This window comes from Trachinotus anak, unplaced genomic scaffold (assembly GCF_046630095.1).
Source record: "Trachinotus anak isolate AG129_WGS33_773 ecotype Australia unplaced genomic scaffold, CSIRO_AGI_Tana_v1 ptg000013l, whole genome shotgun sequence".
Taxonomy (NCBI): domain Eukaryota; kingdom Metazoa; phylum Chordata; class Actinopteri; order Carangiformes; family Carangidae; genus Trachinotus; species Trachinotus anak.
This window is the reverse complement of record NW_027273864.1, coordinates 22,847,405-22,865,084: the sequence shown is the minus strand read 5'-3', so window position 1 is coordinate 22,865,084 and position 17,680 is coordinate 22,847,405. Positions and strand designations below refer to the sequence as shown.

At 41.4% G+C, this 17,680-nt stretch overlaps 1 protein-coding gene across 3 annotated transcripts in view; it reads right to left on the bottom strand.

Annotated features, from left to right (window-relative positions):
- Positions 1–17,680, bottom strand: part of slc12a5a (solute carrier family 12 member 5a) — a 154,350-nt gene that overhangs the window by 90,346 nt on the left and 46,324 nt on the right. The window contains exon 1 of one of the 3 annotated variants that reach the window (XM_071494614.1): positions 5,268–5,919. The exons of the other annotated variants lie outside the window; for them this stretch is intronic. Coding sequence (XP_071350715.1) covers positions 5,268–5,322 — 55 coding nt within the window. The 5' untranslated portion in view covers positions 5,323–5,919. Of the gene's footprint in view, positions 1–5,267; positions 5,920–17,680 lie in introns of those variants that run through there. 3 annotated transcript variants of the gene reach the window in all.

The following is a 17,680-nucleotide window of genomic DNA, read 5'->3' as shown; positions in this document are numbered from 1 at the left end:
ATCTATATTTGGACTTTAAGAGCCATTTGTAAAATAGTGGTTGCTACACTGTTGAAACATACCATTAACTCTTAAGCAGGTGATTTTTATGGGCAGGCAGGCAGACAGGCTGGGGAGAGCTAACAGGCAAAATAGTGGTTGTAACTTTCTGCAGAAGGAAATTGACATCAACAGTATTTTGCACAATATGGAGTTTCTCCTTCTCTGGATTGTCTGATGAAAATTGCACTGTACATCACTGTCCTGCTACATAATTTACTTGGTTGTCATGGCAAAAAAAGTATTGAATTTGACCTATACAATACCATAGCACACACTACAAGAGGTCTATGTGTCTGTCTACTCATGTGGAGATGATACACTTAAGCGCAAAGCCACTGAAAATGCATTTTATGTGTGCAGCCAGAGAGCTACCTTTCCAAGTAACAAGTGCCTGTGGTTCTGTATTAGCCAGCAATCTCTCTCACTTACTGTGCATTTCTGCTCTCTCTCTCTCTCCCTCTCTCTCTCGCTCTTTCTCCATTCACAGTAGATAAGTTGCAGAGCGGGTAGACAGAGAATAATGACGTTGAGCATGCACAACAACTGCCTCCCTAGGAGAGGGCCCTGGGGAGCATTTTGCAGTATTATGCAGTCAGCCATAACTAAAACATCATTACTACCCTATTCACAGCCCTGACCAGGAGTACGGATTGGCTGGAGAGAGGGGATGGTTGGATGGATTGAGGGTTAATAATGATAATAATCTATTTTCTTGATTAATGTATGAATTGTTTTGTTGATGAAAAAAGTGAAAAATGCCAGGTATGATTTCCCTCTCTTGTTGTTGAAGTTGCTTGTTGACCAATAGTCCAAATCCCAAAGATGTTCAAGAAAACCATAAATTCCTCATGGACAGTTTGGCCTTTTTGCTTCAAAAAATTGCTAAAACAAATAATTGATCACTAAAGTAGTTGCAGATGAACTTTCTGCTTAATGAATAATCAATTAATGGTACGATTGTTGTATCTCTATGGATGGTTGGCACATGAAAATGTACATGTGAACATTTACCATGGTTTGATACATTTGACACCAATATTGCCAAATTCAATTGTGTTGTATGTCATGCATGTCACGAATGTTACACAGTCATTGTATGTACCTGCAGCACAGTAACATTGAGACCGATGCCCCAGGTTGCTTCCTCCTGTATGAAATCAAGTTATAAACAAATAAACAAGGGGAGAAGGTAAAGCTCCCATGGGTGGACACTGATTACATCTGAATCTGATGGCACCTGAGGTGAAGTGATTAAAAAGCAGCTAGTCAAGCTTTCAACTGCAATCTTTGTATCTGAAATTTTAGTCCTTAAGATTTTCATTAACACTGCTTTTGATGCCAGTCCCAGACAGTATTCAAATTACCTTCACATGCACAAGAGTTTCACAGAAAACGATGCATGTGTGGAATCCATTGTTACTGTTGGTACTTTTGTCTCCTTGATGTCAGCCTCATATTTCCCTTTCCCTTTTTGACAGTCACACCGCACTTATTAATCTACTGCTTATACAGACAAAATACTTCCAACTCCAGCTATATGTAGCATGAAATCAGCTGCAATTATTGTTGGCCCATTTCTTCATTCTGACAAGATACATTTGTTTGGCTGCACTGTAAACACATACACCAGTTGCTCAGAGAAACTTAGAAAAAAAGAATTAAAACTAGAACAAATTATTGCAACTTCAATAATAATAGTTATTTGTATAACATACAAAGCAGTATTCTAACCTTTCACAGTTACTTGCGTAATCTATACAGTGCATCCATTCTTGTTTGCTCGAATGTTTGCTTGAATAAAATGTATTCTATCTCGTAACATATGAAGTAATGTTTACAACGTTTCTAAATAAGCCTCCAGAGAACAGAATGTGATCTCTCTGGAGTCAGTCGTCTATCAGTCGTCAGCTGACCTGCTGAGCCAAAGAGCTTTGTCCAGGCAGAACTCATGAGCAATATTTAATTATGTACACATAACAAAAACTACTCACTCATTAAACTGGAGCGAATAAACTGAACTGACACATTAATGAGTGACTGAATACATAAATGAAAAATTGCAGACAGTAACAAACATTTGGAGAAGTAGCATGAAATTGCTTTTGCTTGCTAACAAGAACCCAGGCAGCTGAACACTCACAGCTCTTCTTAATAGTGCTCCATAAACAATGAGCACTCTGACTGTCCGAGCATGCATCATTTACGCTGTAGCTTATCATCGTAATGATGACAGAATCAAACCTTTACATCATTCAGTAGATGCAGCATATTTGTTACAATACTGAAAATATGCATTCTCCACATTTAAACACCAGGTAGTAAGACATTAAGCATGACTCTCATATCTCAATGTGAGCTAAAAAAACAAACAAACAAAAAAACAACAACTCTAAAACACAGCATACCACAACATCATTCTACACCTGCCAGGAAGGAAAATGAACAACTCTTAAAACCCCCTCCTCCCTTTGCCATCTGTCTCTCTGCATCACTCCATCTATCAGACAGTAGCAGCTTCCCTGTTGTGCTTCAAAAACAAGATGTGCTCTGTCATCAAACCCTTTCTGTACTGCAAAAGGATCACTAAAACTTCACCTTCCCTTCAACTCCTGATTGCATCCCACCTCTTTGCATCGCTGACACTCCACCTCTCCACTGCAGATAATTAACAATGTGGTGGGAGAGCAACATGACAACTTATGAATATGTAAATCTGACCATGATTCCACTTCTCTTTTAGTTTCCTTACAACATTTTTTTTCAATTTCCCTGAGAATTATGCCTTTCATCTTTGCATGCTCATAAGGTGCGCAGTGTAATAATACACCCCTACAAACAAACAAACACACACACCCCTCCACCCTGATGCTGTATGCAACCCCCTGTGCTGTCCTCTCCTGGGCCGTAACCCAGCCGTGTAATGAAGGCTATAAATCAGCACCTTGGACAGCACTAGGCAGCCCTGAGCTCCTGGATATACATACAACTGGAGTCAGGCAGGAGAGGGGTTGGGGGGCGGGGTGCTCTTTCAGCACCAGGGGAGAGTGGACAGCCTCTGACATTCCTACTGTAAAGAGGCGAAAAGCCCTCCCTATCTGGAGCTGCCCTGCATAGTACTGATGACTAAACAGAGTTATTCAGGTTGTTGCACAGCTAGCTTAGCAGAGCTGTAATTCAGATTAAAGGAAGGTGTGTGTGTGTATGTGTGCGTACGTGAGGTCCTATCCTGATAGATGCTGCTACTGCAGAGTGACCAGAAGACAGAGATAGGGAGAGAATGACACAGGGAGAGAAACATGGAGAGCCTCAGAGATGTGTTGGGGGGAGGGGGTGGGATTGTTACTTACCTGCCTCTCTGAGGGTCCCAACATGGCTCTGTGCACATTACATGCATAGGTTACATCTATGCATTACCCCGAGACGGATAAAAAGGGACGGCCTGACAAATGAAACAGTCTGACATCTATATAAAGCTGCAGAGGCAATGAGCTACAGCGACACACAGTTTTCAGCACGATAACCTGTGCTCAGTATGAACATGTGTGAGAACTTTAAAACACTGTTATGCACACACGGATGCATACACATACATGTAAACCACACAGTGCATTTGATCATGCTAAAAGGCAGAAGCACGCACGCAGACAGCAATGCTCTAGTAATCATATTAGCTTGACACTTCTGCATGCGCAGTTTTGTGGCTTTATGTCACACTTGGTAACCTGCCCTTGATGGTTCCAATTTGTCGCACTTATAAACGGGGTCATGCTTCAAACCCGCCGCCAACCTCTTACAACTGCCGTCCATGCTCTTAGCACACCATTGTAATCCCCCCCGCAAAAAAAAAAAAAAAAAAAAAAAAGAGATGCCCGCATTAAGTTAAATATTCATGTTCCCAGCGCTGGTCTATTTTTATCATTAAGCCCTCACAGGTAGGAGAAGCAGCATAGTGACTGTTCTCTCATCCGCAACCTGTCTCTCCAGTGCATCCCTGAGAGCCCAGGACTGACGACAACAGGAGATTTGTGCATAACACAGAATGGGAGACATGAAAGAGTAGGGGGGAAAAAAAAGCTGAGACAAATGTAGAGAGCAAATGGGTATAAAAAGAGAGCAGTAAGAGAGGGAGAGAGAGATGTTTGCAGAGCTACAACAATCCTGAACATAGCGGAGAGGAGAAAGAAATACTGCTGGTTTGCAGCTTCTGCACCGGCAAGTGAACAATCCTCAATTCAAATAAACCAGTAGCCAAACTAAAGAGAGCAGGGCCTTTCACTGCATTCATGACTTAATACTGTTTCCAAAATGTGCAGTGCTTGTCAAAGGTAATAGGTTCAATTTCCACCAGGGCCTGAGAAGGTACGTGCTCCCTGCTGAACAGCCGGCATAAGCGCTCTCGCTTCACAGCTCTGCACAAACCAGCGACCTACAGGTTCTCTCCAGAAAGCCTGCAGAGACTGAGGACTGGACTGAGCGATGAGGATTGGATGGAGGGATGATTTTTGACAGCTGGGGGCGAAGGGATTAGCTGCAATGCTGGGTTGGTATCTGTAATTATGAGTGGCTGTGTGTGTCTGCGTGTGTAGTATTGCGTTTGCGTTTGTGTGTACACATGCCCATACCACCCAGCCGCACAGTGCCATATGCGGTGGGAGTATTTACGTTTCCATGAAGAATGGATGAACCACAAGACGGCTGCACCAGAAAACGCTCCTTACTGTGTGTGCACGTGTGTGTGATTGTATGGTTGTGTGTGTGTGTGTGTGTGTGTGTGTGTATGTGTGTGAGAGTGTGTGTATGGACAAAGCTGTAATGCCCTTACGCTCACCATCCATCGTATGGAGTGAGCCCATTACTATTCCTGTCACAACAGCCTTGCAGTAAGAGCAGCAGCAGAGGAGGCAAGCAGGCCGACCACCGTACGATGCTGCAAAACTCACACACACACACACACACACAAAACCCACACGCCAACTCTACCAACGACTGCTCACTGCCATCAGGTTGTTCGTGTGTAAACCTAAATCATGCATGTGTTTTACGAGCTATTTCTCCGCTACATATATTTACTCCCCCTCTCTATGTATATGTGTGGGCTGATGTACAGTATCTGTGACTTGCATTGCCATTAAGCATCCCTGTTTATGCATATCTGCTTGTGTGTGTGTGTGTGTGTGTGGGTGTGTGTGTGTATGTGTGACTGCATGACACAACCCATCACTCACTCTGGCTTTGCGCTCCCCCGTCCCCCTCCTCTGTGTCGGTCAGGTTGTTAAGCATTCCGGCTCCTCTACGGTGCTCTCCTCCTGCTGCCGAGCGATGTCACCGATCAGGCTCTCGGCGGCTCTCCCTGCGCTCCACGCACTGTGTTACAGCCACAGAAATCGCAGGGAAGCAGCGTAGAAAATATGCCAGCCGGATCCTCCTCGCTCCTCTTCGCTCCTCGCTGCCCGTAGGATGCACGAAGAGAGGCAGCAGAAGAGAGAGAAGGATTTTTTTTTCCCCTTTGTAGATCCTCCTCTTGACGTCTCTTCTCCGCTGGCTTGTAAGCGTGACTCTCTCGCTCTCTCTCTGTTGCTCTCCCTCTCTCTCTCTCTTCCTTGTTCTTCCTCTCTCTGTTGCTCTCTCTCTCTCTCTCTTTCTCTATCTCTCTCCAGGAGGGGTGGGGGGAAGGAGGGAAGCTGCAGGAGTTTGGTGGATGATGGAATGCCTCAAAGCTGCACACTTGCTCTCTCCCTCCTTCCCTCTTTTCTTCTGTCTCTTTTCTCACACCTGATCTCGATCTCACCCACTCACAGGTACAGAAAAGAAAAACACTCACTCTCCACTGCTCAGATGATGTTGCTCAGTCATTGTAGCTGCCAAACTGATTGGACATTCAAACAGTAGTGTGATTTTCTTCCGTATCTATCCCTCCCCTCCCTCCCTGCCTCTGTCTTCTCATCGCAGCTGTCAGACAGAGAGGTGATTGGGGAAGCAGAATTGATGCTGTTAGAAGAGCGAGCAGGCGGTAGCCTCACTGCTCTGATGTTTTCTGTCCACAGAGGTACATTATGCATCGGCTTCTCCCCCTGTCGGCTTTGTAATAAGCCGCTGCCCTCACTCCCTACTTTAATGTCAGATGCAAATAGAGACTCTGTTTCCTTCAAGGGATGAACAAGCCTGATCAGCATGATCTGTATGCAGTTATGGTAAACATGGAGAGCCATGTACTAAGATGCACAAGCACATGGAACGACGCACACACTCTTGCTTCTCCGTGCTCTATGTATATGCAGCAAACAACTGTGGTTCTTTATCTTACATACATTTTTTTCTTTTAATCCACCCTTTAACATGCAGAGATGTTTGATTCCAGCTGACAGGAACCTGCACGCTGTATGGCAGCAGGACAGCGTTGAAGCCTCACTGACAACTAGACCAGTCTCATTTTGATCCATGCAGATTCATTTTGATCTGGTACACTGTGTACCATGAGCAAAAATGTGCATAGTATGAAGACACTCTGCTTGTGTGTGTCTGTGTGTGTGTGTGTGTGTGTGTGTGTGTTTGTGTGTGTCCCAGCGGTTATGATCCCACACCAGAGATATGAGAGCAATTAATCTTGGTTTTAGTCATGGTAGTCCTGATGCACAGAATAGATTTCAACAAAAATATAATCACATGCTCGGCTCCAGCGAATACATTTATTACCAATGTCTCAAACAGAACCGGTTTTGTCAAGGTACAATTACCTTGACAAAGAACCAATACCTAGAAGCTTGGCAATACATTTCTTCACTGAGCTGTGTGTACAGATACATTTCTCTCTCTGTGTTCATTAGTGCTCACCATAACCAGCAGTTTGTTCATGACAACAAAAGACATGACGACCCAAATGAAATTATATCCATTTGAAAAGAGCTTCTCCGTTTACAAAGCTGAAAAGTCCAAGTGGTTCAGCTGTGTCCTCAATGACCTACTCAACATTGTTTAATGTCGATAATACAGAGCCTGGTTTCAAGCAAGCAATCTAACATCATCATCTGACACCAAACCTGATTATTGTTATTGATTGCTACTAGGGATATCACCAGAACCAATACTTCAGTACCAAGTTGATGCCAAAATTCTGAAATTTCTGCCGGTACTCGCTTTTCCACAGTACCATACATAACAATTGTAACATAGGTGTCAGAGATACAGTAGATGTCAGAGATGTGATTCTTCCAGGACTGATGAGGGCAGTATAATAACTCTACTACCGAGTGTAGTCAAACTCGAAGAGAAGAACAAGGCAGGCACAATAAACAATAACAATAACATGTAAAATGGTGGCTGCAAGTGCAGATCCACCAGTAGGTCCACGCAGACTGGTGTGTGAGGATATTTTATATTTGACGTGGATAATCTGGGACAAGTTACAGACGACCAAAAGGCGGAATGCAAAAAGAGCCACAGAGCATTTCAACTAAAAAGTGGAAACCCCCCCAAACTTATCTGAGCGCCTCAAAAGTCGGCATCTTGATCTGTGCACAGAATTCAGGATGAATGAATTTCAGTTGTTAACTTTATATTAATAACACGTCGTCAAAATGTTCATGTCCTGAAAAGTTTCCATTATTGATGTAAATTGCAACAGCTGGAATCTCTTGTAGCTATGGCAGCACAATTAATCGCAATCTCTGCCATGTTTGCATCAGCAGGGAGATCCGTTGCATCAAACCAAGAGTCCCTTTTCTCCCTGAGCCGTCACAACAAATGACAGAACTGTGTTACACCACATGATGATCTGTACACAGGAAGATGGGGAAAATTTTAAAACATTTCTAATCAGTGTGTCATGTAAAAAAGCAACATAAGTCTGATAGATTATGATGTGCTGCAGCGGTGTGCAATTTATGAACTGTTTGTCACTCGTGTTTTACTGTCACCGACACATTGTTGGTTGCACCGCAAAGTATGAAGTCTGAGGGAGGAATAAATAAACATGCCCCTGTTCCTGTTTAAAGCCCCAAAGGGTTGAATTATTAGACAGCTGGCTACTGAAAAAGAATTATGATGAAGGTTTACAATGTCCTTGGTCTGCACTGCCAAGTTAGATTACACAGCATAGTATGTAACGTATTGTTTGCATTTGTCATTCACATTGTGAGAAGTGGGTACCCTGGCTGTGGAAAGCTGGTGAGTCTCACATTTCTATCTTCCTAAAGAAAATATGTAATGCAAAAAGAAAGAATATGGCGCTTAAGGATCATGAGAAGTGTGATTTCATTTCAGATAGAAAAAAAAATAAAATAAAATCAAGATTCATATTTTACGCATAATTGTACAGACCTTGTTGTAGTAATGCACAACACACAACATCAACAAAGGCTAACGTTATCCCGTAGAGGCTAACATGTGAGCTGGGTGCTCACAACACTTGCAGACTACCGTCATCACCGCTCAGTCTGTCAAAACAACAAAGGCGTTGGTTACTGTAATGATTGGTACTTTACTGATGTGGGTACACCACACTGCACTCACAACCATGGTAAAGCACCTCATGTCAGACATTTCTGCTCTAACACCAGCTGCAGTAGCTCTGGAAACTATTCAGACACATTCACTTTTGCACACTTTATTGTGCAGTACATTTAGCCCAACAATCTATTATCAATAACCCATAAAGATGTGAAAACATTTTTTTTTTTTAGAGATGTTTGCAAATTTTTTAAAAAATAAATTGAAATTTCATTTATAAAAAAGTCTTTAGCTCCTTCATTCAGTACTTTGTTAAAGCCCCTTTGGTGGCAGTTACAGCTTTGAGTCTTCTTGGGTAAGTCTCTACAAGCTTTGCACACCTGGATTTGGGCAGTTTATCCCATTCTTCTTGACAGATCCATATACATACACGTACACATACATACATCCAGATCTATAAACGTCCATCTTCAGGTCTCTCCACAGATGTTCTTTAGAGTTGAAGTCTGGGCTCTGGTTGGGCCGCTCAAAAACAGAGATTTGTCCCAAAGCCACTCCAGCATTGTCTTGGTTGTTTGCTTCAGGTCACTGTCGTGGTGAAACGTGACGCAGTGCCCCAGTCTCAGGTCACATGCAGCCTGGAGCAGGTTCACTTCAAGAATTCGGCCGCATTTATTCTTGCCTCACCTTTGACCAGTCTCTCTGCCCCTGCCGCTGGGAAGCACCCCAATAGTCCGATGCTGTCACCACCATGCTTCACCACAGGGATGGTGTGAGCCATGCGATGAGCAGTTCCTGCTGTTCTCCAGACCGTGCTTGGAGTTCTGTCGAAAGGGTTCAATTTCTGTCTCATCAGACCAGAGAATCTCAGTTTGGCAGGATGGCCAGTTCTACAAAGAGTCCTGATGGTTTCTTCTTCAATTTCACCATTGAGGCCAGCATGTTCCTAGGAACACTCAGAGCTTTAAAAAATGGTTTTATATGCCTCGCAACAAAATCTTATCATAGATGTCTACAGAGAGTTCCTTGGATCTCATAGCTTGGTTGTTGTACTGATGTGCAATGTGAACTGTGGGACTGTGTACACACAGGTCTGTGCCTCTCTAAACTACTGTACGTCCAGTCAATTCAGTTTGCCAAAGTTGGACTACAGTCAAGTTCTAGACACTAATGCAGGTAAAATAAAGCAAACAGGATGCATCTGAAAACAACCTGGAGAGCCACAGCAACAGGTCTGAAAATACTTTTTCATTTTTAATAAATTGTTATCACTTTGTCATAATGGGTTACTGAGTGTAGATTAATGGACAAAAAAATCTGTTTTATTCATTTAAAATTAAATCTACAACATAAAATGTACAAAAAGTGAAGAGGTCTGAATACTTTCTGAAACCACTCTAAATGTAGTCCTGATCCATACAGCTGCTGTAAATGAGAGCCCTGCCCTGCAGCAGTCAATATTGGCTGGTCATTTACGCCACAATGACTGGCCATTACTGCTGTCATTTGCATGGAAGGAGGACTAGTAAATGGTTAACTTAATTTTGTACAGTGGATACCACGCCTCCATTAAGCTACATCAAGGACAAAGACATTGTAAAGTCTACTCAGATATTTCGATGTCCAGCTTCGGTTTCTTGTGTTGTATTTTTGTTGAGTTGTAGCTATAAAGGCACATCTAGAGACAGGCATAGTAAATTAGCTTAGGCTATAAATGCTGGGGTATCTGGCCCGTGTTATATACTAGGGCTGAAACTAACAATCATTTTCATTATCGATTAATCTGCCAATTGCCTTTTTGATTAATCTGTTAATGATTCAGTCAGACATTTTCAAATGTCAACAAAAAGTCTAAAACCCAAGAAATATTAAGTTTACAGTGATATATGACAAAAGAAGAAAATCTATTGTGACTGATGACTGAACCAATTATCAAAATATTTTTCTATTTACTGATTAGCTCTACTATGTAATTTTCCCTGAAAAAATAAGGACATAACAAATAAGGAGGATTTGGTTGAAAGAGAAGTGCTCCATCCTGTTTCCCTAAAATTAAGTTTGGTCCCCGTTTTGGACTTTGAGCTTTTCCTCTGGTGGTACTAGGGGTCCCACTGATATTTTAATTGGTAACATGGGTGGCTACTGTGACAAAATGATTTAGGTTTGGACATTGGTTCATGCACAGTGAATGCAAGTATTGTATATTGACATATTGTTTGTTGCGTGTTGATGTACCTAAAACATTGTTCAAAAATGAAGCTGTGCTATTTTAAGCAGCCCAGTTCACATCCTTCAAATTCCAGAAAACGGTGAATTACATGGTGCCACTGATCCGTGTTAAACTTGATGAACAAATGATGAACAAGGCAGTTGATTTGCCAGGAACTGAGCAAAACCTGCGAGCCTGTTCAGACAGACAGCACAAACAGGCTGTTACACTCACATGTCACATACTTGACTCTTCATAGCATATCAAACACACCCTTCTAAATTGGCTGATCTATTTAAGCTAGCAACGCTCAGCTCACTCCACTGATCTGCCTTAGGTGCATGATGATGATACAGCACTACACTGTATCATCACTGCAGCCGCAGCTACATATAGCAATTCATTAACCCACATCCACTGCATCCACCTGTAAACACAAATTTCCCTCAAAGAGAGAGGTGTGTGTGTGTGTGTGTGTGTGTGTGTGTTTATCATCACTATATATTCACAGGGTGGGTATCAAACATCAGCTCACATATTGATATATCTGTTCCACATGAGACAGCTGACTGAAATAAAAACTTATTTTAAACACAATCAAGCCAGCTGACATAAGCAAACAGACTGCCAAATCTCTGCGATATTTATAAGGACAGAAACAAGGTAGGCGAACAGCCAACTGTAAATTTGAGTAATTTGTTGTTTTACATTGTTGAGCAATGTAGCATCTTGTTTGACAACCCAGACCTTGAAATAGTGCTTTGTCATTGATGTGCATTTTCTAAATCAACTGGTGAAAATCAGCTGAAACAAAAATCATGCCACCAATGTAACTCAATACTTTCGTCATCAAGAAATGCAAGTATGAACCATTTACATAGCATATTGCATTGCACTGCATAAAACCTCTATCAATGACCTGTTGTTGAAATATTCCCCAAGCTCTCAGCCCTAAAACTACACACAGAAGTGCCAGTTTCTCAGTTGTGTGTATCATGCTCCTGGGTGAGATGTGCTTTGTTTACAGCCAGCAACCACAAAGATAGTTGGGAGTGGGAGGAAATGTTGAGGTTTGTGAAGAGGAAGAGGTGGTGGTGGGGGCTAAACCATCTAAATGAAACAAGGGACAGGTGAGAACACATACTTGTCAGGCAGATGATGCATAAGAAATGTGATTCCCTTAGGAACAACTTAACTATGAAGAGGAGGGACATTGCATTAATCTGCCAGTCACCACCACATTTACACCAGTCTGCTGAATGTTTATAAGGGACTCAACATTCACCCTCTATATTCTCACCAGGTAAGATTTCCAGAAACCCCTAATACAGTAACTACAATGGAAGAAATTACAGCATCTGCAACGTTACATAACAGAGCATCTCACGTGTTAATTTAACATTAACACTACCAATTTGACACAATTTATTGTTAAATATATGTTGAATGACAAGAATATACAGTGCTTCAGGGAAAAGAGAGGTACTCATGTACAAGGAAGACACATGACATGCACTGAGTGCACTAGAGCAGAGGGACCAGCAGGCACAGCAGCTGTTTTCCAAATGAGAATCAAATCAACATTAAAGAAAACTTATTAATAACTCCAGATCAAGCCATGACAGAGAAAAATGTTATGAAAGTTGATGTTAGAATGTAATTCAGGAACAGAATAATGGCAAAAATTTGTTACAAAGTTACTTCAACATTTTCAAATGTAGTTTTCCGTCCAGGGATTTTCAAACAGCACCGATTCAATCAGGTCGATCTGAGGTGAACGTGCCTCGCTCAAAGAGTGTTTCCAATAAACGGAATCAAATTTAACTTTATTATCCAAAAAAGGAAATTGATTAGTCAGATGTAGCAGTGGTGGTACAAGAAGGTGCTCTTCTCCTGTTTTCTACTTTTGTAGAGAATACACTGCCGCGACAGTGGTTCATTTCACTAACAGTTCATATACCCAAGGTTTCTGGAGTTCATCCAAATTCTGCAGTTCACTTCGTTTATTTATTTATTCATTTTCCTGTATAATTCCGTTCAATTCAAGCTATCACAAAATCTAATTAATGCAATTCACTTCTCTGTGGACACTACTATATTCTGTGCATGTACTGCTGACTCACTCAGGCATCTGAGGGCTTTCTTATTTCTTAAGCAGCATGGCTTGCTGACAACTTAACAGTGTCTTGTCTACAAACAGGGGCCCGTTATTGGATTAGCCCAAACCCTTACAATAATCAGACACTGCCAAAAGCAACTCTTTGGCTACAGTATGGGAGGTAGAGAGTAGTGAAAACTACAGAGACAAGAGATGCATGCAACACTACAGTGATACTAAAAATGGGACCCTTCCTCTGAGTGGTTGTATGTGTGAAAGTGAGTGTAAAAATACATGTGCATGAGGCCTGAGGTGTTGTAGTCAATAGGCAGAGTTTAAGGAAAAAAACTGTAGCTACTACAAGATTGTGGGTTTGGCAGGTGTATGTGTGGCAACTATATACAGAGAGAAAGACTATATAAAGAGAGAAGACAAAGGTGGGGTCATGAAAGTATGCAGTTTTTATGCCTAAATTCAGACACACACAGTCCTGAAGTTGTGTTTGTTATCGGTGCCTGATGACATGCGTGTGAACAGGCATTCATGTGTGAACATACTTGTCTCGTCACCTTTTCGACCAAGGAGTGCTCCCTTCAAAGGGGTTTCGAAAACAAAATTTAAAAAACTAAATTTACATTTTCGAGGGTTCGATTGCAGGCTCATTTAAATGTCATGAACTTAGAGCTGGCCTCGAAACAGCAGCCGGAAATGAACAAGCAATGTTCCTGAGCAATGTTTTACTACATAGATCCTTGGTCATATTGACCTGCATTACTCAAGAGCCTACTAATGAAGAGAAGGAGCTCACACACTCCAAATCCCTCTAATGATGACAGGCCATGGTCAAAAGAAATTCAATTATGTTACTGAGCAGGGCATGCTGACCTCTGCTGACCTTGTGTCATCAAAAGGAGCAGGAAGGTGAGAAGGAGGGTGCTGGCCTTTAAGATACAAGGAGTAAATGGATGTGAGCTGACTCATAAAAAGGAGTGGGAAGGACTGTTAGTTCTCTAAGGACTAAGCAAAAACTGTTAGTTCTCTAATCAGCTTAGTCAAGCAAGGAGCAGGATTTAGTGTGCTATGGTGCGCACACCCAATGCATCACAAATAAACTAGCCTGTACCATTCAATACTTCATTATACCATACAATAAAGCAGGGTATGCACTGTAGCAAAATAAATAAGAGCTTATCAATAGGCAACCCGCCCGTTGATTGTGTATCTGAATTCTAGTGCTGTTTATCGGTATATTATTTAAGTAAGAAAAAACACCAAAGTACTGTATGTTGAATACAAAACCACTTTTGTATTTAAAAGAATTGTTTAACATTTTGGGAAATTCGCTTGTTTGCTTTCTCCCCAAGAGTTAAATGAGAAGTCTGATACCAATCCCATGTATGCTAAATATGAAGCTACTGCTAGCAGCAGGTTAGCTTAGCCTAGCATAACTACTGGAAACAGCTCGCCTGGCTCTGTTCGAAGTGGCTCAGTTACACTTGTTCGGGCTTCTTGTAGGCGAATGTGCACAGGGATAGCTTGGATACATTTTCATCCTGAATTGCCACAGGAACTGAATCAACCAATCAGCTTGTCTGATGCACAGATCCGCAAGACTTGAGATTTGACTCCTCTGCGACAGTTACCAATAACACTTTTCTTTGTGTAGGTCTGTGGAGACATTTACACATACCCACTGAGATGCATAATTCTGCCATAAAGTTCAGCAAGTGATGATATGCCATATTTGCAAAATCTGTAAGTTTAAAAACATCAAGATGTGGTATTATGGTAACAAGATGAATCCAAACTCGGCATAAACCTTTTTGAGCAGATCAAAATCTTTTGGGGACATTCAGATTTTTTAAAACACTGTGTGTATGTTGAGCCAGGTTCCATTGCCTTGTGACATGCCATAAGGTTTTTAAGATTCTTAATCTGATAGCATTATATCAAACTTCAGAGGACATTTGGAGGTTAAACTGCTGCACATATTCTCACTGAACAATGGTGAGCGGCTCAGGGGACTTGGGTTGTTATAAGATGAGATAAAGCGAGGGGACAACGACTTCCAACCTACAGTGTCAGTAGCAGAGCCTCGTCTCCTTACGTGCTGTGTTGTTCTGGACTCCTGCCAGATCATTACGGCCTGTCTGAGCACCTCCAAACACTGACAAGGGCAAGAAGCATTTTATAGCATCCTGCAGCCAAAAAGACAAAAACCCTGGGCACAGAGTTAAACTTTAACTGGACAGACAGCAAAAGACACAAAGACAAAAAATAAACAAGAAACTAAAATTGTGAGGAGGCTTAAGCTGGTTCCTATTCATTTCCAAGTGTTCAGCTAGAGGAGGCGTCAAAACTTTTGAAATGAAACGGCATCTGTAATATTCTCTCTGAATTCCCTCAGTGTCTGAAAATTAAAAAATATTTTGAGTGCGAGAAGGCATTTGTGCTTAAATAATGCAATGCACAGGCTGTCTTGATCTGTCAAAAATCTCATACAGAAGAGACTCAGTCAGCAATCGTGTAAGATTCATCTAAGCCACCAGTTTGACGTTCACAACAGGTTTGAGTTTGCCTCACAAGAAACAATATTTTGGGTTAATTTAGACTATATTACAATCGTGTTTTATGAGTGGAGTTGATGGTGAATCAGCCACAAAATAGCCCTCATATGTCAAATCTTTGCGTGATGATGGTTGCAATAAATCTAATTGAAGCTGCATTTTGATAAATAATGCATTTTGGTTTTTTGACTGAGCCATTTTGGGAATGAAATATGCAAACATTAAAATGACTTCCATAAATATAATTTGAGGCTGATGTGCACAGTGTTATTGCAGAGCATTGGTGAAACAATTTGAGAGTGCCGTTTGTTAGCACAATGCTCAGGCACTTCTGTTGATGAGTTCAGCTCGATTAGATTTCCCATGTGTCTTATTCTCTCTCTCGGCTGTAAATCTGATCAGGCTGTGCTCAAAGAACTGCCTAACGTCTTCCTACAACAAACACAAATACATACACACATGCACTAACACAACAGGATAGAGTTACAAGTATATTTGTATGAAATTGTCTAAGGATGGACTCAAGAAAATGACATGGTAACTGTTTGAATTTAGCCCTGGTCTCCTGAGGGGTAATTTACAGAAGGCTGTGGATGATAATGGATGTTATTCAGGCAGAGACTGGGTGGATTCTGTCTACTGCTGTCCATCAGTTTACCTGGTGCTGCCAAATTGTATAACAAGTTTACACCTACTGTGTAAATTCTCTTTATTGAATCAACTTGCTTTTTGGAAATTTGTCCTTCACAAATAAATCTAATCATGGCTTTGTCCCTTGTGAAAGGCTGATTTTGCAACATGAAAGAACACTACTCTGGCCGTCATTATAGAATGTGAGTGGAAACATGATGGAGGGACAAAGGGAAAGAAAAGGGCAAAAATGAATTCAGCACAATTATGTAAAACTTTTGAAATCTCAAATTTGTCCCCGAGTCCTTGTTATCTCCAGTTAATGATATATTGTTGCATAACTTAGCAATTTAATATATTGTTCAGCAAAGCAGAGAGCCTACTACATATGTGTGGTGTCAGAGACTTGATACGTGCTGAAACCTGCAGGGCTGGCAGAACCTTTCGGCCCTCAGAGGGGTTGTCAGGTAATTAATCTGAGAATAGCTGGGGCAGTCTGAGAAACGAGCCCCCACATCTGACAAGGCTTTGATTGCAAGACAGACATCTTAAGATGTGAGGGAGATTCTTGTAGCCTTGACACGAGGAGCGAGGAGATCAAAGTGGTGCGGCGATGTTCTGACACAGCACAGCCGGGCTTTTGTTTGCTCTAAACATGTTTTATCTGATGCAGCTTGCTGGCCGATCTCAGAGCGCTGTCTTTCTAATCGCCTAATCCTTCCACAGCAGCCGCTGGCTCACAGGGAAAAAAAGTGACAAATACTGAGGTCATCAACTCTCTTTACATGCTGAGTGTGTTAAAGGTAGTGTCCTGTATGTGGGGCAAACATAAACAAAATCTATGCAAAAGTTATCTGCAGAGATACAGTGCATACTCTGTGTGAATTTTTTCATGAATCTAACACTTCCCTTTAAACCAGACCCTTGTCTTTAATCTTAAAGAAAACAGGCAGCAATACAATGCAGTTTATATGAGAAAACATCAGAAACAAAGCTGCAAATTAACATAAAGAGGGTTTTCATCCAAGCACACATTATAACTGAATTACAAGAAAATCAGCAGAAGGAAAAACAAATTAAAACTTGTTTCCATCCACTAAGACTCTGCCAATATCTGGTTTGTGAAGATAAACAGTGGGTGTCACTAACTTTCCAGTTGGGCGTCATTAAACCATTGCAGAAGAAGAGGATGCAAGAAAATTACTTAATTCAAAGAGCGGCAGTGAAGTTAAATATTTGCATCTATATTTTGTGTCTTCACTGGATGTTTAAGTCACATGTGTCATCTACATTATGATTAATTCGCCAAGTCTGATTCCATTAAGAATTTTTCAACTTCAGCCGAGAATAAAAACTTTTTTTCAATATCTCAAGATTTCTCTCAATTTCTGGCATTTGCAAAAAATGTGCATAAAAACAGGTGGATGCAAACCCACCTTTAGTAGTCTTTCAAACTGAGTCACAGTAAGAACTTAATGCAAATAATCAAAACAAATTACTGTGCATTTAGCATCTCACCAGCGAGGTTCATTTACACACTGTGGTTCAAATGATCTGTCCACAGTATGAATACAGAATGCAGGGTTTTAATAGATGTGCTGTTCTACATATTTGTCAACAGAGAGACAAAAATATATATATATATATATCTGAGGTGGGAGGGACTAAGAGGGAAAGACGTATGTGAGG